A 24,394-nucleotide genomic window follows, 5' to 3' on the forward strand; every position below is an offset into this window, starting at 1 on the left:
CTGTAGGATCCTACGCAGTGCCGTAGGGGACCGCACCGCCACTTCTCAGCAAATTAGGGACACTGTTGCTCCTGGGGTATCGGCGAGGACCATTCGCAACTGTCTCCATGAAGCTGGGCTACGGTCCCGCACACCGTTAGGCCGTCTTCCGCTCACGCCCCAACATCGTGCAGCCCGTCTCCAGTGGTGTCGCGACAGGCGTGAATGGAGGGACGAATGGAGACGTGTCGTCTTCAGCGATGAGAGTCGCTTCTGCCTTGGTGCCAATGATGGTCGTATGCGTGTTTGGCGCCGTGCAGGTGAGCGCCACAATCAGGACTGCATACGACCGAGGCACACAGGGCCAACACCCGGCATCATGGTGTGGGGAGCGATCTCCTACACTGGCCGTACACCACTGGTGATCGTCGAGGGGTCACTGAATAGTGCACGGTACATCCAAACCGTCATCGAACCCATCGTTCTACCATTCCTAGACCGGCAAGGGAACTTGCTGTTCCAACAGGACAATGCGCATCCGCATGTATCCCGTGCCACCCAACGTGCTCTAGAAGGTGTAAGTCAACTACCCTGGCCAGCAAGATCTCCGGATCTGTCCCCCATTGAGCATGTTTGGGACTGGATGAAGCGTCGTCTCACGCGGTCTGCACGTCCAGCACGAACGCTGGTGCAACTGAGGCGCCAGGTGGAAATGGCATGGCAAGCCGTTCCACAGGACTACATCCAGCATCTCTACGATCGTCTTCATGGGAGAATAGCAGCCTGCATTGCTGCAAAAGGTGGATATACACTGTACTAGTGCCGACATTGTGCATGCTCTGTTGCCTGTGTCTATGTGCCTGTGGTTCTGTCAGTGTGATCATGTGATGTATCTGACCCCAGGAATGTGTCAATAAAGTTTCCCCTTCCTGGGACAATGAATTCACGGTGTTCTTATTTCAATTTCCAGGAGTGTATAAATAAGGAACAGAAGTGGCCCCTACACTGATCCCTGGGGCACCCACCGTTTGACCATGCCCCACATCACAGCCATTCTCAACACTGTGAATAAAGGCCTTTTGTTGTCTGTTGCTAAAGCAAGAGGCGAACCAATTGTGAGCTGCTCCCTGTACACCGTAATGGTCCAACTTCTGGAGCAATATTTTGTGATCAACACAATCAAATGCCTTAGTTACATCAAAAAAGATGCCTAGCTTTTGAAACGTTTTGTTTAATCTATCCAGTACCTCGCAGTGAAAAGGGAATATAGCATTTTAAGTTGTGAATCGGTTATAAAGGCAAATTGTACATTTAATAGCAAATTATGTGATATAAAATGATAAATTATCCTTACATACACAACCTTTTCACTAACCTAAGCAAACACTGATGGCATAGAAATAGGTCTAAAATTGTTTACATTATCCCTTTCTCCCTTTTTTATAAAGTGGCTTTACTACTGAGAGCTGCAGTCATTCAGGAAACTGACCATTCTTAAAGGAAAAATTACAAATATGGGGAAGTACAGGGGCTAACATGTGCAGCTCAGTACTTTAATATTCCGCTAGGCATTCCATCATATCCATGAAAGTCCTTAGTCTTTGGAGATTTAATTATTGACCTAATCTCCTCCTTGTCAGTATCACAGGACAGTATTTCAGACATTAGTCTCAAAAAGGCATTTTCCTTGTAGACATTATGTTTTTATTTAATTCACCAACAATGGTCAGAAAATGATTGTTAAACACTGTACATATATCTGACTTACCAGTAACAGAAATATGTTTACTAAAAACTGAGTTTATACTGTCAACCTTGTGCTGCTGACCAGACACTTCCTTCACAACTGACCATATGGTTTTAATTTTATCCTGTGAATTAGCTATTCTATTTGCATACCTAATACTCTTTGCATTCTTAATAAAATTTTAAGCACCTTACAATACTGTTTGTAATGAGCTACTGTTGCTTGATTGTGACTACTTTCTAACATTTTGATATAATTCCCACTTTATTCTACATGATATCCTTATCCCACTAGTCAGCTACCCAGGCTGCCTTTTACTGCTAATACCCTGCTAAGAGCACACTAATGGAAAGCAGCTCTCAAAGAGCATGAAAAGTGTGTTAAGGAAAGCATTACATTTGTCATCTATGTAATCGGCATTAGAAATACCCTGCCACTCTTATTCCTTAAGGAGGTTTGAGGAATAGTCTTTTACGATTGGAGTATCTTTCCAACATAGTTTGTAATTACATGTAACATTTGTTTGAGTGCAAAAGCCTTTTAGTGTCATAATTTGTGCATCATGGTCTGAAAGGCCAGTCTCCCTTTTACTAACAGAATGCCCATCTAGTAAAGAAAAATGAATAAAAATATTGTGTATGGCTGTGGTACTCTTCCCCTGCACCCTGATTGGGAAAACCACAATCTGCATCAGATCATATGAATTTATGACATCTAATAACATTCTTTTTCTCACATTCTCGTATACAATATTAATATTAAAGTCACCACATATAACTAATTTCTGGTACGTAGTATAAAGTGAATCAAGAACCGCCTGTAGCTTGAGCAGAAATTCTCAGAAGTCAGAGTTAGCAGACCTATAAACAACAACAACAATTAGAAGTTACGTTTTACTGAGTTCAACTGCCCCTGCACAACATTCAAATACCTGTCCAGTGCAGTGCCGTTATACATCTACGAATTGAAATGGAATACTGAATACAGCCAACATATATAAGCAGTTCACTAACTTTATCTTTAATACCTCTTATGTTTTGATGAAATATGCTAATTCTTCTCTACTTGGATATCTGAGATTCTCTGAAGGTGATTCCTTTGCTAGAGGGACTTCCTTTTAGCAGGTATACCTATGAGTTGACTTCAATCTAAAAAAGGTGCAGCTCTAACACCAAATACTACAGGAATTCTTCATGAGGGATCCTGCCACCACCCACTACACTGACACCTATAAGCTTTGCCAACTTCCCCTTCCCATAGCTATTGAGTTGCAGGTCATGTCTAGTGAAACCCAATCTGCTGTTAGACTCAACTGGTACCACTGCAATGTGACAACCACTTAATATTTATACTCTATGTAATACTCTCAGTACATTGTCACTGAAAACCTAGTCAGTTCGTTACATATAAATTGTACAAAAATATGAAAATTAGACTTAATTATGACAGACAAGATGAAGAAGGGTAAGAAAAGTGGTAGCGTGCTGGGATGTGGCTGGCTTATCACAAGGCGACAGCTGTGGCAGTCCATGGGTTTGCACCATGTGGTCTCTGCTTTAGTAAGCCTTCACAGGTAACATAGCCTGCTATTTAAACGACTCCGAAAAAATTATCTCAATTGGAAGGTCACTGCATGGTAAAATGAATCATGGTTAATGGATCTGCTCTGACCTGTAGGTGTGGCAGCATAAAAAGACAATTTAACATCGCTGAATCATCTTCAGTCATACATTTAGCAACATAATGAACATTTATTGTATCCTCCTTAGCTTCCACAACAAAACATTATCTGTGCAACAGAAATAACATCACTTGAAACAGCTGTCAGAAGAACCCTCCCCTGTTCATAATTGCCTTTGATCACATGAATGACAAGACCTCTTGTCTGCTCACAAGTAACCTAAATAAAACAATGTCTTACATCTCATCATGTCAACAATAGTTCGCTGCCCTCTGGGAGATAACAGCCAGAAGTCGTCATACCCTTTGTGCATTGGGTTAACCAGACAAGCAACTACCACTTACGAAAAACAGAAGGCATGGACAGAAAAAGAATAAAAGGTCAGCAAAGACAATTTAGAGGGATGCATAAAGAAGAGAAAGAAAAGGCAGAATAAGTTCACTCCTTTCATTCCGCAATCCAGCATGTCACACTGCATCCTATCGGCTTTGGCAACACAAGTGCTCATTGTATAATTATGACTGTGTGTGTATTTGGGCCCTCGAGTCACCTAATACCAATAGTAAACTGATAGACAATACCAGGATCATTAGACTCTATGGTTTGTCACATTTCTTACAAGGCCTAGACACTGATTTCATGTCTGTGCCTGGTCTTTCAATAAAAACAAATCCTCATCAAGGTAAGAAGATGTAGTGCAGCAATGATTTTGGAAATCTTGCATGTGCTGTTTCGCGGCATAGGGTCTATAGAACCCTTAAGGTGCTCACATCTGTGGAGCAAGGAATAGGAGCCTACTTTCATCAGAGAGCACAGAATTGATGCTTACAGGAAAGAAGAAAGAAAATAGAATGGATCATGACATGAAAATGAAATGAAAGAAAGTGTTATGAACAGCTTGGGACTCTGTTGTTACCAAACAGAATGTGCGATCTACACATCCCTGGAGATTAATCGAAAACTCTCAAAAATATGTCTTAAGAAACTTCTCATCACTACAACTAAGCATGAAGTACTTGAACAACAACAACAACAACAGAGTTTAAAACATGTATAAGAAATTTAGTACAGTAAACAGGTTCAATGGAAGCGACAGTCAAATGGGGCCACTATGCTCACAGCATGTACTTGCGCAATGAGACGCAGCTCAGTGTACTCAGCACACACATGGTTGAGTGGTGATCTACGACAGGTTGGCAGTAGACTTTGCCCCAGACGCTGGTATGTGCAGATGCAGTATCTCCTGTGTCACTGGATCCTATGCACTGCAGCACCCAGGCTCGGCTCACAGCAGAATAACAGCCGCGAGTTCTGACTGTCCACACAATATCAAACGTGAACAAAAAGTAAACAACAGCCCTATAGACCAAGCAGTGGGAACGAATCAAGTTTCTGATACCATTGTGCATTGGGATGGAGAGGGAAGAAGGTTGTTACATACAGCTTACGACTACAATGTACAGCAGGTTGAATGATCAGGTCTTTCATGTGGGCATCCAGGGATGCTGTTAAATGACAGAACAGGAAATTAGGTAACTAAGTAGAATATATTCAAATGTGTAGTATACAAAGAGTATGCCTTGGGAGGAACTTACCAGGTTCAGGCCAGTCTAAGAGGACGAACATCTAAATAAATGAGCAGAGGTGGTTCATGTTAAGTTATGTTGGTGGCCGGTTTTGAAACGCAGGGCCAGAGGTTCTGCCTGCCATGAAAGAAGTCTGTTCTGCTCAAGGTCTGTATTACAACAGACTGGGGCAACTGATTTCTCCACTGTAGAATGCTCCAGCATTGACACACATGGCCTGTATCCCCTGCTTGCTATTGGCTAACACCGATGGCGTGAATTCACTAGCAGTTTCAGCAGAGTGCTGAGGGTGTCGCTTGTCAGCAGCTATAAGTGGACAGTCTGCCTTTGTTCTGAAAGGTAGGCAACTTGGCACGTAGGCACAGCAGATGTTGCTGTGGGAGAAAACTTGTACAGATTTGACTGGGGACTTCTAAATAAAATTTTTAAAATCAATTCCCTAAAATATTCCCTGACTGGTTGCCACCCTGTACAGATGTTTATTTTGCTTGGTTAATTTGTTTTCGCATTCAGTACGAAGAAATATCCTCATCTTAACAATTATAGTGAAGAATGTTAAAGAGGACAGATATAGTTCTGAATGAAAGAAGGGAAGAACTAACGGCAGGAAACGGTCAGTTAACTTGGACACCTGGTTACCATCAATTACGTAACAATACAAAGAACTTCATTGCCCCCTTAAGGTGTAGTAGTCATAATATTTTTTTATGTCATTGATTGTTATTTCATCCAAAACTTTTTGTGGTGGTATTCCTGTGATGGAATGAGGTGCTCCATTCACAACTTTCTCAAAAGCAGCCACATAATCTACCCCCATCAGATGCTTCTTAGAAGTGAACAGATAACTTCATCTCCCATAGCCGAATGCAGTATACTTTTGACCATTTCTTGCTAGCAGTCTCTGAGAGAAACTATCAAGTCTGTGTTTATTGGTATATTGATGATATTGAACATTAGTACGGGATCTTAGTAGAAGTAGAAGTAGTGGTAGTAACAGCTTTATTCCTCTGTAGATCTCTTTTTACAAGGATGTAGGACATGTCAAAGTATTTAAAGTTTAGATCAATTTAAAATAAGCTAATTCGTATACACATATATTTACAGACTTCTAGTTAGAGGCAATCATTATATTTACCCCTGGTATACAATACAATATTTAATAATTTAATGCCACGCTGTTCACTCATATCACACTATCAGTCACTGCCCACACTATACACACATCATTTCATAACACTTCACTCACTACACACACACACACACACACACACACACACACACACACACACACACACACTCTGGTGATCTCTGGGCCATTTTCTATACCACAACTTCGCATTTGCTATCCTGGGAAACTGAGTCAGCATCCCTCCATAATGAGTTCAGAAAGAGGAAGAGGTGTTAGTATTGTGCTCTGCATAGGTTGAGGCTAAGTATTTCTACAAAGGAAAAAGTTGGGAAAAAACATAAAGTGAAGGTTTTATGTGGAATGTTGCATGTATTATTATTTATTTGTAAAACATTTTTTTAAAGACCACTACTGTGTTTTATTGAAGTAAACCTTAAACGTATTGCATAACAGGTGCTTTTTAGCTGCCTTTTTAAATAAGTGTGTTTTTGCAATTTATTTAATCTCTCTTAGTAATTTATTGTACAGTTTTATTCCTTGGTAGAAAATTCTGTTTTGAGTTTTATGATTTTTTTTTTTTTTGGTAAATGTAAGTTGAGTCTATCTCTTGTTGCGTGGTCATCTACAGAGCGGTTTGTGCAGTAATTACCAATGTTATTTTTGACGTGTACAACTGACTGATAAATGTATTCACATGGAGCAGTTAAAATTCCCAGTGTTTTGAACAGATCTTTACAATGAGCTCGACTAGTACTTTTGGTTATTAACCCTTTGGCTTGTTTCTTGAGTTTGAAAAATGTGTTCATATTTTGTGCGTTTGTTCCCCAAAAACAGAATGCCATAGCTAAGAATTGAGTGTGCATATGAATAATATGTAAGTAAAAGACACTGTATGTTACACACTGATAATAGGATTCTAAGGGCATAACATGCTGATAACATTCTGTTTGCAAGTGCCTTTGTGTGTTCACACCACTTCAACTGAGAATCAATATTCAGTCCTAGAAATTTTGCATTTGTTACACAGTCTATAGAGGTGCCATCTACATTTAATTTAACATTGTCATTTTTCCTCTTCAAATTGAAATTCATGGCATTAGTTTTCTTTATGTTCAATGTCACTTTATTGCTTCTTGACCAATCATAAACTTCCTTGAGAGTTTCATTTGCTTTCTCGGCAAGGAGTTCTCTTGTTTTCACACTGACTATAATATTGCTGTCATCAGCGAAGAGAATTTTTTCACCATGAGTAACACTACTGGGAAAGTCATTGATGTATATCAGGAACAGTATTGGTCCTGATATGCTACCTTGCGGTTCCCCTATATTAATTTATTTTGATTGTGATAAGTGTTTCACTACATGTTTACATCTATTTGAAGTATGTGTTACCTCTACTCTTTGTACCCTATCTGTTAGGTATGACCGAAACCAGCATTAGCTACCACTCTTATTCCTAATGCTTCAAATTTATTTAATAGAATCATGTGGATGATTGTATCAGATGCCTTAGAAAGATCCAAAAATATGCCTGTGACACACTCATCTTTATCAAGAGCATCAAGTACAACTTTTGTGAAAACAAACTATGATTTGCTTAAAAGATTATATTATTGAGGTAATTCATTAATCTGTCTTTCATAATTGCTTCTATTAATTTTGAGAATGGTGACAGCAGGGAAATGGGCTGGTAATTTTTATGTATTCTGCATTACCTTTCTTAAGCAGAGGTACAGCTCTTGTCTGAGGTTGTTTTTTTTTTTTTTTTTACACCATTATCTGTGGTTCGAAGTAACAACATAGTATTTAGTGCAATATTATTGTGTTATATTTATTTTGGGGAATTTTTGCTGTAACTTCTGTGCAATACTTGAAAAATGCTTGTTTACATAATTTGCTAAGTGGATCATTTACTACCTTATCCCATCCCCCTCCCTTAACAGTACGTTATTCTGCGATTGTTTGCTCCTTCCCCCCCCCCTCCCCCCCCCTTCCACATTCCATTTTTTATAACATCCCAGACTGGTTTGCATTTATTCTCTGCATTGTATACTATTTTGTCATTAAATGACTTTTTTACAGCAATCAGCACCTTCCTATATGTCTTTTTGTATTTGTGGTAGAAATTTAACAATTCTAGATCATTGTGAATCTTTTTCATGAAACTGAAGTGTTTAAGTGTTTGGGAGGACTTCCTAATACCTGCTTTTGTGAGATGTTGATACGTATGCATACTTTTGGAACTACCTTGTCAAAGTCCAATTTATACAATGTGTAGAATTTAGAGAATTTCATATTCACATTGGTTTTGTTATACACTTCATCCCATCTTTGATTTATAGTTATTTTGAAAAATCTTTTATTTTGATTTCTGATGGATCTCATTGTAACCCTTGTTTCCGTTGGATTCATTTATGGTAATAGTGTTGATGTTAATGTCCCCACACAGAATTAAGTTGACCTTTGTACTTGAGATTTTGCCTAGAACTTCTGTTAACTTATTGAAAAAAGTGTCCACACTACGACTTGGAGATCTATACACTCACAAAATGATTAATTTTTTGGTGATATCAACTTCTAATAGTTTTATTTTATGTTTTATTGATTGCATGTTTTGATGGATGATTGTAAAGTCTATGAATGACCCATGTTACTCTTTCCAATGGTTTGTTTTTGTTTGTGACATCTTTTGTATATGATATTGTAGGCGTTAAAATCTGTCTTGTGAGTAATTGTTTAAGTATTTTTTGAAGTGCTGAAGATACTCTTTAGCAGGGGAACCTTTTGTCTGGATTTATCCTAAAAAGACCTACTTTTCCTACCTATGACAACAGGTATTTGACCATGTGTGGCCCGAGATCCACCCCCTATACTTTCATGAATCAGCTGTACCAATTTTCCCTTCCCAGCCCTAGTACCTTACTCCTATTAATTTGTGGTATAATGACTTTTTCACCACGTAACCTTTTTAGTGCAACTACATCACCTCTCATCTGTTTTCTGTGCTGCAAGACCAGTATTTATTCAATAATGCTTCAACAAATTCTTTATATGGTTTACATGTGTTGCTGACCCCTGTTCCCCATGATTTTGCTTCTCCTTCGAACCTACTCATCACGAGTTTGATTTTTTGTTGTTCTGCTGTGTTTTCAGGCAAGATGCCCTCAAACTGTCTAATGAAAGCTACTGGAAGCATAGTTACCTTATGAGAGAAATGAGCAATTTATACACATTAGCATGATTTGCTATGTCACATACATGAACAATACATTTTTTTATTTCTTGTTCACACCAAATTTGTACTTTTGTTTACCTTCATTTTCTGTTTTGTATTGCATCTCAGGAAGTGCTTTTTGCTCTATTTTTCTCAGTTTTCCCTGAATCAATTTTGTGTTGCCTTAACAAGAAGATTCTGCATGTGAAATATTACGACTACATATTTAATGGTCATTATTTATACTTTATAAATTATTACGGTATATTCTATGTTTCTCAATACATGCTTTGGTAGATTTGCTTTGCTCTTGCTTTATGTTACTAATGTCATTAATTATTTTTTATGTTACTCCATTTTGATCCTGCAAATCCTTGATTTCATGGTCAATATACATATTAATTTGTGACTTACAAACTTATAATTTCTTACCCCATTCTTGTTTTTCATACTCTAGTTTCTTGCAGCATCCTTCAGATTTCACTTCAAGGTTTATAACCGTTTGTTCCAGTGCATCAAACTTAGTATTAAGTTGTGCTGTTTCCACATTAATTTCCTTTAATCCATTATCTTTTTTCATGTGTAGTACTTTTGGTTCTTGCAAAATTAATTTTTGCATAGACATCATATACTGATGCTCATATTTATTTATTTATTTATTGTTCTGTGGGACCAATTGAAGGAGAAGTCTCCATGGTCTTGGAACGTGTCAGTACATGAAATTATAACACGATATTAGAAACGGATAAAATGAAACATATTCAGGTGACATGTCATAAGTTTAAATAAAGAAAATCAACAATGTAACACTGGGATTTGCTTAATTTTTCAGCTCTTCCTGGAGGTCCTCGACAGAATAGTTTAGACTTAAAAGTGTTTGGGCTACTGCTAAGATTTTTGAGTTCTTGTGGTAGCTTATTGAAAATGGATGCAGCAGAATACTGCACTCCTTTCTGCACAAGAGTTAAGGAAGTGCATTCCACATGTGGATTTGGTTTCTGCCTTGTATTAACTGAGTGAAAGCTGCTAACTCTTGGGAATAAGCTAATATTGCTAACAACAAACGACATTAATGAAAATATATACTGTGAGGCCTATGTCAGAATTCGCAGACTATTGAATAGGGGTCGACAAGAAGTTCTCGAACTTAGACCACATATATCTTGAACAGCCTGTTTTTGAGTCAAAAATACCCTTTTTGAATCAGGAGAATTACCCAAAAAAATAATACCATATTACATAAGCGTATGAAAATATCCAAAGTAGACTACTTTTCGTGTTGAACTGTCACTTATATCAGATACTGTTCTAATGGTAAATAACGCAGCATTTAGTTTCTGAACAAGATCCTGAACATGGGCTTACTATCCATCCGAACACCTAGGAACTTGAACTGTTCCATCTCGCTTATAATATTCCCATTCTGTCTGGTCAAAATATCGGTTCTTGGTGAATTGTGAGTTAGAAACTGTAAAAACTGAGTCTTACTGTGATTTAGCATCAAATTATTTTCCACAAGCCATGAACTTATTTCATGAACTACATTATTTGATACTGTTTCAATATTACTCACAAGATCCTTCACTACCAAGCTGGTGTCATCAGCAAACAGAAATATTTTTGAATCACCTGTAATACTAGAAGGCATATCATTTGTATAAATAAGAAACAGCAGTGGCCCCAGCACCGACCCTTGGGAAACACCCCACTTAACAGTGCCCCATTAAGACTGAACATCACTACCACTCTCAATATTGCAGAGAATTACCTTCTGCTTTCTGTTCTTAAAGCAGAGGTGAACTAATTGTAAGCTACTCCCCTTACTCCATAATGGTCCAACTTCTGCAGTAATAGTTTGTGGTCAACACAGTCAAAAGCCGTCATTAAGTCAAAGAAAACACCCAGCGTTCACAACCTTTTATTTAATCCATCCAAAACCTCATAGAGAAAAGAGAATATAGCATTTTCAGTTGTTAAACCATTTCTAAAACCAAACTGTACATTTGACAGCAAATTATGTGAATTTAAATGCTCCAGTAAACTTGTATATACAGCCTTCTCAATAACTTTAGCAAACACCGATAGGTCTAAAATTGTCAACATTATCCCTGTCTCCCTTTTTATAAAGTTGGTTCACTACCGAGTACTTTAATCGGTCAGGAAACTGACCACTCCTAAAGGAAAAGTTACAGATATGGATAAGTACTGGGCTAACATACACAGAACAATACTTCAGTAATCTTCTAGATACCCCATCATGTCCATGAGAGTTCTTGGTCTTTAGTGATTTAATTATTAACTCAATCTCCCTCTTGTCAGTATCATGGAGGAGCATTTCAGGTAACAGTCTCGGAACACTTTTTTCTAAGAGCGCTACATGATACCCTGTTGCGACTAGGTTTCTATTTAGTTCACCTGCTATATTCAGAAAGTGATTATTAAATACTGTACATACAGGGTGTTTCAAAAATGACCGGTATATTTGAAACGGCAATAAGAACTAAATGAGAAGCCATAGAAATACACCGTTTGTTGCAATATGCTTGGGACAACAGTACATTTTCAGGCGGACAAACTTTTGAAATTACAGTAGTTACAATTTTCAACAACAGATGGCGCTGCAAGTGATGTGAAAGATGTAGAAGACAACGCAGTCTGTGGGTGCGCCATTCTGTACGTCGTCTTTCTGCTGTAAGCGTGTGCTGTTCACAACGTGCAAGTGTGCTGTAGACAACATGGTTTATTCCTTAGAACAGAGGATTTTTCTGGTGTTGGAATTCCACACAGTGTTGTTGCAACAAGACGAAGTTTTCAACGGAGGTTTAATGCAACCAAAGGACCAAAAAGTGATACAATAAAGGATCTGTTTGAAAAATTTCAACGGACTGGGAACGTGACGGATGAACATGCTGGAAAGGTAGGGCGACCGCATACGGCAACCACAGAGGGCAACGAGCAGCTAGTGCAGCAGGTGATCCAACAGCGGCCTCGGGTTTCTGTTCGCCGTGTTGCAGCTGCGGTCCAAATGACGCCAACATCCACGTATCGTCTCATGCGCCAGAGTTTACACCTCTATCCATACAAAACTCAAACGCGGCAACCCCTCAGCACCGCTACCATTGCTGCACGAGAGACATTCACTAACGATATAGTGCACAGGATTGATGACGGCGATATGCATGTGGGCAGCATTTGGTTTACTGACGAAGCTTATTTTTACCTGGACGGCTTCGTCAATAAACAGAACTGGCGCATATGGGGAACCGAAAAGCCCCATGTTGCAGTCCCATCGTCCCTGCATCCTCAAAAAGTACTGGTCTGGGCCACCATTTCTTCCAAAGGAATCATTGGCCCATTTTTCAGATCCAAAACGATTACTGCATCACGCTATCTGGACAATCTTCGTGAATTTGTGGCGGTACAAACTGCCTTAGACGACACTGCGAACACCTCGTGGTTTATGCAAGATGGTGCCCGGCCACATCGCACGGCCGACGTCTTTAATTTCCTGAATGAATATTTCGATGATCGTGTGATTGCTTTGGGCTATTCGAAACATACAGGAGGCGGCGTGGATTGGCCTCCCTATTCACCAGACATGAACCCCTGTGACTTCTTTCTGTGGGGACACTTGAAAGACCAGGTGTACCGCCAGAATCCAGAAACAATTGAACAGCTGAAGCAGTACATCTCATCTGCATGTGAAGCCATTCCGCCAGACACGTTGTCAAAGGTTTTGGGTAATTTCATTCAGAGACTACGCCATATTATTGCTACGCATGGTGGATATGTGGAAAATATCGTACTATAGAGTTTCCCAGACCGCAGCGCCATCTGTTGTTGAAAATTGTAACTACTGTAATTTTGAAAGTTTGTCTGCCTGAAAATGTACTGTTGTCCCAAGCATATTGCAACAAATGGTGTATTTCTATCGCTGCTCGTTTAGTTTTTATTGCCGTTTCAAATATACCAGTCATTTTTGAAACACCCTGTATATGCGACTTATCAGTAACACGGACATTCCCACTACGCACTGTCTCTGCAGATCAGCCACTTCCTTTACGACTGACCATATGGTTTTAATTTTATCCTGAGACTTAGCTATTCTATCTGCATACCACATACTTTTTGCCTTCCTAATAACATTTTTAAGCACTTAACAATACTGTTTGTAATGGGCTGCTGCATTTAGATTTTGACTGATTCTAACGTTTTGATATAATTGCCACTTTGTTCTACAAGATATTCTTATCCCTCTTGCCAGCCACCCAGGCTGCCTGTTTGTGCTAGTACCCTGTTTTGAATGTTCTAATGGAAAGCAACTTTCAAAGAGCACAAGAAAAGTCTTGAGGAAAGCATTATATTTATTGTCTACTGTATCAGCACTGTAAATATTTTGCCACTCTTGTTCCTTGATAAGGTTTACAAAGGTCTCTACAGCAACTGTATCAGCTTTCCTAAACAGCTGATAATGACATTTAACATGTGTTGCAGCACAAAAATCTTTTAGAGTTAAAATTCGTGCATCATGATCTGAAAGGCCATTCACCTTTTTGATAACAGAATGCCCTTCTAGTAATGAGGACTGAACAAAAATCTTGTCTATGGTTGTTCTACTGTTCCCTTGCACTCTCGTTGGAAAGAATACAGTTTGCATAAGATTATATGAATTAAGGAGGTCTACCAGCATCCTCTTCCTTGCACAATCACTTATACAATTAATATTGAAGTCACCACATATAACTAACTTTTTGTATTTCCCATAAAGTGAACCAAGAACCTCTTCTAGCTTTAGCAAAACTGTTGTGAAATCGGAGTCTGGGGATCTATAAATAACAACAGTTAGAAGTTTAACTCCACTAAATTTAACCACACCTGCACAACATTCAAACACCTTTTCAGTGCAGTACTTTGAAACATCAATTGACTCAAATGGGAAGCCGTTTTTCACTTACATGGCTACTCCCCCACACTGCAAAGAGCTCCTAGAAAAGCTGCCAGCCAACCTGTATCCTGGTAAAGGAAGCCTGTGAATTATCTCCTTATTTAAGAAGTGTTCAGATATACCAATAATTTCAGAGTCAACATCTATAAGCAGTTCACTAACTTTATCTCTAATACCTAGTATATTTGGATGAAATATACTAATTCCCTCATTACTCAGATACCTAAGCTTTGTTGAAAGTGGTTCCTTTGTTAGAGAGACTTCCCTTAAACAGGAATACCTATCAGCTGATTTCAATCTAAAAAAGGTGCAGGTCTAACACCCACTACTGCAGGAATTTTCCCATGAGTGATCCTACCGCCCCCACATATGCTGTCACCTATAAGCTTTGCCACCTTCCCCTTCCCATACCCGTTGAGGTGCAGGCCATGTCTAGTGAAACCTGTCCTGCTGATAGACTCCACCGACACTCTGAAATGTGACCCATGCCTTCTGTCATCAGCGCAACCCCAAGTCTGATGTTATTATGCCTGACAGCTGTATTAAGATGAGGCCGATCGCGACGCTGAAACAGTTCCATGAAATGCACATTCGTGTTGCCAATCTGAGTGGCTATCTTCTCCATGTCACCATCTATGTCATACTTCCCATCCCTATCAATACTATTACCAGCTCCACCCACAATCACTACCTGATCCGCTTTAGTAAAATCACTACATAACCCCCCTATGTTAACAGTCACATGAGCCAATCCTGCATTAGGCTTCACAATGCTGGTGACCTGGTACTCACTCTCCAACACTTCCTGCAACTGCTGGCCTACACCTCTGCCATGAGAACTACCTATCAACAGAACCTTCTTCTTTCTTTTCGGCTTTGCAACTGTCCTAGCCACCGTAACTGCTGAGGTCTGCTGCATACTTCCTACATCTACAGCCACTAGAGATTGCTCTCCACTAGACTCTGACAGTTGGTCATATCTATTGCAAACACCAATAGTAAAACTATCTGAAAATCTCCTTCTCCTAGCAGATCTCTTGCCAACAGCCAGCTCCAATTCCCCCACCCCCTTCTCCCTCCACATCCTATCTAGCTCCTCTTGTGTGTTTTTCAACTGCACCTGAAGGGCACAGATCTTATACTCTTGCTACATAACCTGCAGTTCCAGGAGAGGATCTCACCAGAATGCCCACTGGCTTCCCCACTGCATTTCTTCCCCCCCCCCCCCCCCCCCCCCGGTGAAAATACTCCGAACAAGTCTCACACCGCGATCCACTACTCACGAACCTATGGCAATGCCCACATTTCTCACTCATGGTAAAATTTTACAGTTATTGAAACAAGAAAACTATTTTATCTAAGTTCCGCTACTACAATAAGTAGATGTTAAAAAACTTACTGCAATAATCACAGACTTACACTGCAAGGGAAGTAACTACTATTATTAACAGTATAATCGACAACAAATGAGAATATAACAAAAGACTAACACAGAAAGAAAATCAAACGTCTAATGACACAGTAACGAAACTGAAAACAGTTCTCAAAAAGTTCTTCTGAAATTATTTCACCAGAAAACACCAATAACGCCGGTTGAAGACTACTAAAGTTCCTAGATAAACCACTATACACAAACAATTAATTAGTACTTAGCTTTCATTGTGCCGCTACAGCTGCAACTGGTCAACGCGGGATGTAAACACAGGTAAGAGGTTAAGTTGCTCGATACGAAACACTCACAAATATCAGGTCACAACACAAGAAAGGCAGAGGTGAATGAAGAATCCACTAATAAGTCACTTGTAAAGTAAATATTATCACAAAAACCGTTAAAATATGTATCTGAAACCTAAAAATATAAAAACTTAGACAACGAACTCACATGCAGTCATGCGCTTATGACGTCACACCAAAGAATCCCTACTGAATTGATAGGGTGTCAGCTGATGCTGTATGACAACTGAATGCATGTAACTCATCTGTTGGCTCATTAGTAATGTTGACGTCAGAGTCATTTTCTCTGATATCGTCATTCCAAACAATCACCTCATTCTGACTAGGTACTACACGTCCTGGGTTTACATTATCATTGTTTGCCACTAAATCTACATTTTTACTGTCTGCAGTATTAATTAATTCTACATTACCATTGAAATCATTTGTGGCTACTTCAAAATTCTCAGTGAGATCATTGGTTTTTTTAATTCTCTATTTCAGATTTAACACCAAAGTGTGAATCTATGTTTTTACTTGAATTACTTTTGACTCAATTTAACATAAAATTAAACCCATATCTGATTTCATTACCATTTATTTGTATCAGACCCACCGAATCGTCCCTACTGCTGTGCGACTGAACTCGTTTTCTACGGCCAAGAGCACATCTCAATTCTTTTACCCAGACATTTTACTATTACTGATGTTCCAATTACAAATCTTAACACTGCTATGTGCAAGCATAAAATTTACCCTACTTTTCTTCCTTGATGTATTATTGTTGATTCTCACAGCTGTTGGCTGCACCCCTAGCTGCAATTCCACTGTTGTGTGCTGAAACAGCCACATCAGATGTGCCCTATAATGCTAACTGCGCTCACCACTATATGCTGTGACTGCACATGTTGTCCATGGATGTATCATGCTGCTATGCACGCTGCACTATTTTGTATCATGACAAATGTTTAAGTGATGATTAACAATATAATCCCGTTGACCATGCACAAAACATCAACTTTTATTCTCATAGCACTTCAGCACTTCCTATTTCTGATTTACACTAACATTACTTTCATAGCAACAAAAAATTTGATTTAGTGTCATCAGTTATTATAGTTCAACAAAACCTCAGAAACAATTCAAACACAGTTCATTATCTATTTATCACAGTTCTTATGCAGTTTTCTAGCCATTTACAGTTCATGTGTACACAGTCCTTCCACAGTTCGCTAATTGGGTGCAGTTCTTGTTAATAAGAGCATAAAAGTTAGCCTCCTCATTTGAAAGCACTTCAACTTCATAAATATTCCCTGCAAGGGTTGCCATGTATGGCAAAAGAGAGAGAGAGAGAGAGAGAGAGAGAGAGAGAGAGAGAGATAGGAAAAGGGGATGGGTTACATTTGTATGATAAATAACTTCCCTCAAAAGTATCCCATCAGCAGATACTGTGGTGAAAACGGACAGCACTCAGAATGAAGACTTGTACACAAGCCCGTGTGTATGACAGCACTGGGCAATGAGAGCCGTGACTGAGGGAGTGGCAATCACCCTCAGCGCTATGGCCCGAAGAGCACTAATTGCAGTGTCTCTTGCACCTCCAGTGGCAAGACAGGTGACATGTATGACTGTGGCAGCTGTCCGAGATGTGGTTGACAACAAATACAGTTTGCTAATGGTTGTCGTTAAACAGTTTACCATGCATATCTGTGACTTTATGTCGCCAGCAGCCTGGGAAGGTGGCAGCCTACAAGTACACATCTCTGTTTCATACTGGTGGACCATATGCTGATACTTATACATCCTGACAGCAAACTATGACTAGACCTAATCTATTTACATGTGCAGATCTGGTAATTACTTCTAGATAAGTTCACCTCCCCCACCCCCCCCCCCCCCCCCCCCTGCCCTTGTCGCCCTTCTGTCTCTACCCCTAATAGTACTAAGGACCCGTTACTGTTTAATAATTCAAACAAAGCATTTATCTAACTTTACACAGACCCTTGTCAGCTTTCTTTATACTGACAACTTCAAGATATATCTAACACAATTGTTTGAGTTATAAAGAATCACTTTTTTGGGCCCAAGCTTTCTGGTAAGTTGTAGGAATATTGGTTAATTCAGTCTTCTTTTACTTTGTTCTGAAATAACTGAGAATGTTCAGTTTCTTGCCTGATATCCACTGACAATGTTTTATAGACTTTTTCACCAGAATACAAAACTTTGTCCTGAACCCTTGTACCCTAGAGACAGATTGCATAGTGTGGGGAAGATGGCACTGTAGAATTAAATGGTTGTTGTAGTATTTGTTGAAACATGCAGAAATGGACAAAGGGAAGTTTCTCAGTAACAAAGAGTTTATAGCCTCACCAACTTGTGCACTACTTCATCTTTGTGAAAACCACAGTGTTACCTACTTCACTGGGTATTTGTAATTGCGATGATGCACTAGATCACACTTAACTGAATAGAAATGTGATAGTAGTACAGGATTATTCTAATTAAATTTAATCTTTCAAACTGTTGCAGAAATAACACTACTGGTCAGAAAGCCATCAAATTGCAACAGAATATTATTGGAGATAGGGGAAAACATATATGGCAGAAGAAAAATAAACAGTTTGAAAATGAAGCAATAGATGGCACTGTAAGCTTCATAATTGAATGATGCTCTACTACAAGTGACAAATGAATCATACAACAATACCTAAGGTGTACGCTTGACGTTAAACAAACTGTACTACTCAATGTGCATGGCCCTACAGGTGTGATACTGTTAGTTACGTAAGCCCATCCACCATGGCAAGGTCATATCACATCAGATGGGAAAAATTGGTTTTTTAACTGTCCAGAGGCAAAAACTGCATGGAAAGGATCAATAAAAATCAAATTGGATTATTAATTTCTGTGTGACTGGTACAAAACATGTTCAAAATGCTGTCCACCGTCTTCTGCAACAAGTTGAAATTGAGAAACAGCATGTTCCACAACTGATGGAAGTTTCCGGTGTCACATTCAGGATGTGTTCCACAACACGTGCCTTCAATGCAGCTAAGTTTGCAATCAGAACACTGAACACATCATCTTTCTGATTCCCCCACAGCCAGAAGTCATACAGATTAAAATCAGGTGATTGGAATGGCCAGCCTGTTGGGAACTAGTGGCTGATAATTCTAGCATTTCTGAAATAGTGCTTCAACAGCTGCTTAGCTGGATTTGCAATGTGCTGAGGTGTGCCATCTTGTATAAACATGATCCTATCAACACATCCACGCTGAAGGAGAGCTGGAATGACATCATTGCTCAAAAGACAATCATAGCGCTTACCAGTGATGGTACAGGGAACAGGACCTGAAGCTCCTGTCACTTGGAAAAAATATGGCTCTACTATAAATGGTGCCATAAACCCTCACCACACTGTGATCATTTCAGGATGAAGTGGTACTGGTTGATTTGCGTGTGGATTTTCCGTTGCCCATATTCGACAATTCTGTGTATTCACATATCTTGTCAGATGGAAGTGGGATTCGTCTGTCCATAAAATCTTCCTCTGCGAATCATTGTCCACTTCCATGTGAGCAAGAAATTCTAAAGCAAAGGTCTTTCTTGCTGGCAGGTCAAGAGGAAGCAACTCGTACATATGATCAATTTCTGATGGATAGCAAAGTAGGATGTTTTATAAGATTTTATGCACTGTGCTCATTTGTATGTCTAGTGTTTGGGCAATTCTCCATGCACTACATGTTTGTGCACCACCAATCGTCTACTTGTGCATCGCTGTGACCACTGCTTCCTCTGACGTTGAATCAGTTCATTGCATTGAGACAGTCATGGTGAACGTCACACATGCAAATGGAGGAAAAACCATGTACCCATCATCTTCATAGCAACTTCACTGGGTCGTGCAGCCAGGTTTGGCCGAGCAGTTTTAGGCACTTCAGTTTGGAACTGCGCAACCACTATGGTTGCAGGTTCGAATCCTGCCTCGTGCATGGATGTGTGTGATGTCCTTAGGTTAGTTCGGTTTCAGTAGTTCTAAGTCTAGGGGACTGATGACCTCAGATGCTAAGTCCCATAATGGTCAGAGCCATTTGAACCACCAGTGGGTCATGCACGTGACAGGTGTTTTCATTGACATATTCTGACATACAGCGCTATCTATTGCTAAGTTTACACGCTATTTTTTTCTTCTGCTATACGTTTTCCCTCTTCTCTGATAATATTCCATTGCAATTTGACATCATTCTGACCAGTAGTGTAATTTATACAGTGTTTTGAAAGCTTAAATTGTAGTAGATGATGATGATGATGATGATGATGATGGTCATGATTTGGCATTCATAATCGTAATTTATATAAATTGCACCAGGTAGTGTTCATTTCTGCCAGTCACATGGCTATGATACTGCATTCTTTTCCTTTCCTTTGTTAACAAAAGTTAGAAAATGTTCTTGATAGTTGCTTAGTTACATTGACCAGTGTTGTATTTTCTAACAGGTGAACCATATGCTGAATCAGCTAGACAGAAGAAATATTTTAAACCCAGCTGGTGGCACAGAGACCACAATGAATCAGGTATATATTCACTATAACTATGCTGTAGTCATCATCGCAATTAGTTTTTCACTTATGTGTTTTCTGTGAATATTGACAGGGTGATGTTTCGAAATGTGCTTTGTATAGTGTGCAGCTATCATTTTTCTCAAATTCAGTCAAATATTAGTTATACTTCTTAACGGGATTGTTTGACTGTCCTGTTACAATTGTTTTCATTTAGTGTAAGTGGCAGGGGACTTAGATGTAGTTAAGTTTATCAAATTTCATGAGTTAAGAAAACAGTAAAATAGTAACTGTTTAGATTTTGTGCAGCAATGCAATAGCTCCTGTAATAAGTGAAATCATCATTGTCCAAATTATCAGTTCTTAAAATATACGAAGTTAAAATCATTCTAGAAAGCTTAACAAAAGAGGAATGAACTATCATGGTTTCTGTAATGCTGAGGAGAAAAAAATCTATTACTAATTTACTCTTTTCAGTAGTAAACTCATTGTTATAGAAAGCAGATGCTGCCCAAACTGGATCAGCACTGATCTTTTAATGGTTTACAGCACCCCCCCCCCCCCCCCCCGTCCCCACTGCTAAAATGTGTAGTTGTTTGTATTGCTTGTATTGTATTGTGTTGTATGATGTGACTTACCAAACAAAAGCTCTGGCAGGTCGATAGACACACAAAAAAACACAAACATACACACAAAATTCAAGCTTTCGCAACCAACGGTTGCTTCATCAGGAAAGAGGGAAGAAGAGGGAAAGACGAAAGGATGTGGCTTTTAAGGGAGAGGGTAAGCAGTCATTCCAATCCCGGGAGCGGAAAGACTTACCTTAGGGGGAAAAAAGGACAGGTATACACCGCACACACACACATATCCATCCGCACATACACAGACACAATAATAATTCAAACAAAGCATTTATCTAACTTTACACAGACCCTTGTCAGCTTTTTTTATACTGACAACATCAAGATATATCTAACACAACTGTTTGAGTTGTACAGAATCATATTCTTAAGGCCAAGTGTTCTGGTAAGTTGTAGGAATAGTGGTTAATCAAGCATTCTTTTACTTTGTTCTGAAATAACTGATTATGTTCTGTTTCCTGCCTGATATCCACTGACAATGTGTTATAGACTGTTTCACCAGAATACAAAACTTTGTCCTGAACCCTTGTACCCTAGAGACAGATGGCATACCGCGGAGAAGATGGAGCTGAAGAATTAAGTGTTTGTTGAAGTATTTGTCAAAACATGCAGAAATGGACAAAGGGAAGTTTCTCAGTAACAAAGAGTCTATAGCCTCACCAATTTGTGCACTACTTCATCTTCATCAAAAGCACAGTGTTACCTACTTCACTGGGTATTTGTAATTGCGATGATGCACTAGATCACACTTAACTGAATAGAAATATAGTAGTACTACAGGATTATTCTAATTAAATTTAAACTTTGAAACTGTTGCAGAAATAACACCACTGTTCAGAATGCCTTAAAATTGCAACAGAGTATTATTGGAGAGAGGGGAAAAACATATGGCAGAAGAAAAATAAACAGTTACAAAATGTAGCAATAGATGGCACTGTAAGCTTCATAATTTAATGATGCTCTACTACAAGTGACAAATGAATCATACAACAATACCTAAGGTGTACGCTTGACGTTAAACAAACTGTACTACTCAATGTGCATGGCCCTACAGGTGTGATACTCTTAGTTACAAGGTCATAGCACATCAGATGGGAAAAATCGGCTTTTAACTGTCCTGAGGCAAAAACTGCATAGAAAGCATGAATCAAAATCAAATTGGATTATTAATTTCTGTGTGACTGGTATAAAACATGTTCAAAATGCTGTCCACCATTTTCTGCAAGAAGTTGAAATTGAGAAACAGCATTTTCCACAACTGATGGAAGTCTTTCCGGTGTCACGGTCAGGATGTGTTCCACAATGTGTGCCTTCAGTGCAGCAAAGTTGGCAGTCAGAACACTGTACATATCATGTTTCAGATAGCCCCACATCCAGAAGTCATACACATTAAAATCAGGTGATTGGGATGGCCAGGCTGTAGGGAAATGGTGGCTGATAATTCTCACATTTCTGTAATAGTGCTTCAGCTGCTGGTTAACTGGATTTGCAGTGTGCAGAGGGGTGCCATCTTGCATAAACATGATTCCATTTACTCATCCACGCTGTTGGAGAGCTGGAATGACATCATTGCACAAAAGACACTCACAGTGCTTACCAGTGATGGTACAGGGAACAGGACCTGAAGCTCCTGTCACTTCGAAAAAATTTGGCACTATGGTAAATGATGCTGTAAACCCCTCACTACACAGTGACCGTTTCAGGATGAGGTGGTACTGGTTGATTTGCATGTGGATATTCCATTGCCCATATTTGACAATTCTGTGTATTCACACATCTTGTGAGATGGAAGTGGTGTAATTTCTACAGCATTTTGCAAGCTTAACTCTAATTATAATCATCCTGTAGTATATGATGATGATGATGATGCTGGTCATGATTTGGTGTTCATAATCCTAATTTATATAAATTGCACCAGGTAGTGCTCATTTCTGCGAGTCACATGTCTATGATATTGCATTCTTTTCCTTTCCTTTGTTTACAAAAGTTACGAAATATTCTTGATGGCTGCTTAGTTTCATTGACCAGTATTGTATTTTCTAACAGGTGAACCATATGCTGAATCAGCTAGACAGAAGAAATATTTTAAACCTAGCTGGTGGCACAGAGACCACAATGAATCAGGTATATATTCACTATACTTATCCTGTAGTCATGTCTGCAATTAGTTTTTCGCTTATGTGATTTCTATAAATATTGACAGGGTAATGCTGTGAACTGTGCTTTGTATAGTGTGCAGCTATAATTTTTCTGAGATCCAGTCAAATATTAGTTATACTTCTCAATGGGATTGTTTGATATTTGTGATAATGGAATCGTTAGGAAGAAATGAATGTGAAGTTTGGGAGTCAGCATTAATTAATTCGAAAACTATAAAGTATGCGTCTGAAAGTTCCTGGTTATTCAGATGATTTTATTTCAAATTATTATGAGGCTGTGAGAGTTATTCACTTTCCGAGGCAGGTGTATAATAACTAGAGTCCAGATTTCTGTGTAACCACAAGTTGCATGAATTTTTGCATGTGTGGCCATTTGCTGGGTAAATGTATATTTTGCAGATGGTATGAATTGGGACACTTGTAATGCATGTTATATCACATTTTTGACCCTTTTTTGCAATAACATGTGTGACACCATCTTTTATTGATTTATTCATATGAACTGCACCAAGATGCAGTACATAAGCAATTCTGCAAATATGTTATAGTATGTGAACTTCATAGTGAGCTCAAGTGCTCTACTTCAGCTCGGTAGTTGTCAGTAGAAGTCAATATACTTTGTGCCAAAACAATTAAATTAAAAAGGGTATTATTATTATAATTATAATTATTATTATTATTATTGCTGCGCAAAGCTGCTCCATATGTGATGAAGGCTGAAAAAGCTATTAAATATTTTTATCATAACTTGAAGTGTCTAACATTGCTGCCCCATGCACTACATCATGTAACTGAAATGGCAGTCTAAAATTTGATTGTGTCAATAAACTGTTACAAACAATGATACGAACATGGAAAATTGATTCACAAAATACAAATGTTTGAAACTGCTGACAGTAATAAGTCATATGCTGCCCTTTTTTTCCAATTGAAGGTACTCTTAAATGCACTTGTCCATGTTGCTGGATTTAGAGATATTCTTCCAGATTTAGCTGCGCACCTACAACCTTTTTCAACCAGGTGGGGTACCTGGATTAATG

The 24,394-nt window shown here is 38.9% G+C and overlaps 1 protein-coding gene across 1 annotated transcript in view; it reads left to right on the forward strand.

Annotated features, from left to right (window-relative positions):
- LOC126469698 (uncharacterized) overlaps nucleotides 1–24,394 on the forward strand; it is an 894,140-nt gene that overhangs the window by 436,804 nt on the left and 432,942 nt on the right. Inside the window, exons 17-18 of the mRNA XM_050096872.1 lie at nucleotides 20,492–20,569; nucleotides 23,242–23,319. Of these exons, the coding sequence (XP_049952829.1) occupies nucleotides 20,492–20,569; nucleotides 23,242–23,319 (156 nt within the window). The remainder of the gene's footprint in view (nucleotides 1–20,491; nucleotides 20,570–23,241; nucleotides 23,320–24,394) is intronic.

The sequence above is a fragment of the Schistocerca serialis genome, chromosome 3 (assembly GCF_023864345.2).
Source record: "Schistocerca serialis cubense isolate TAMUIC-IGC-003099 chromosome 3, iqSchSeri2.2, whole genome shotgun sequence".
Classification (NCBI taxonomy): domain Eukaryota; kingdom Metazoa; phylum Arthropoda; class Insecta; order Orthoptera; family Acrididae; genus Schistocerca; species Schistocerca serialis.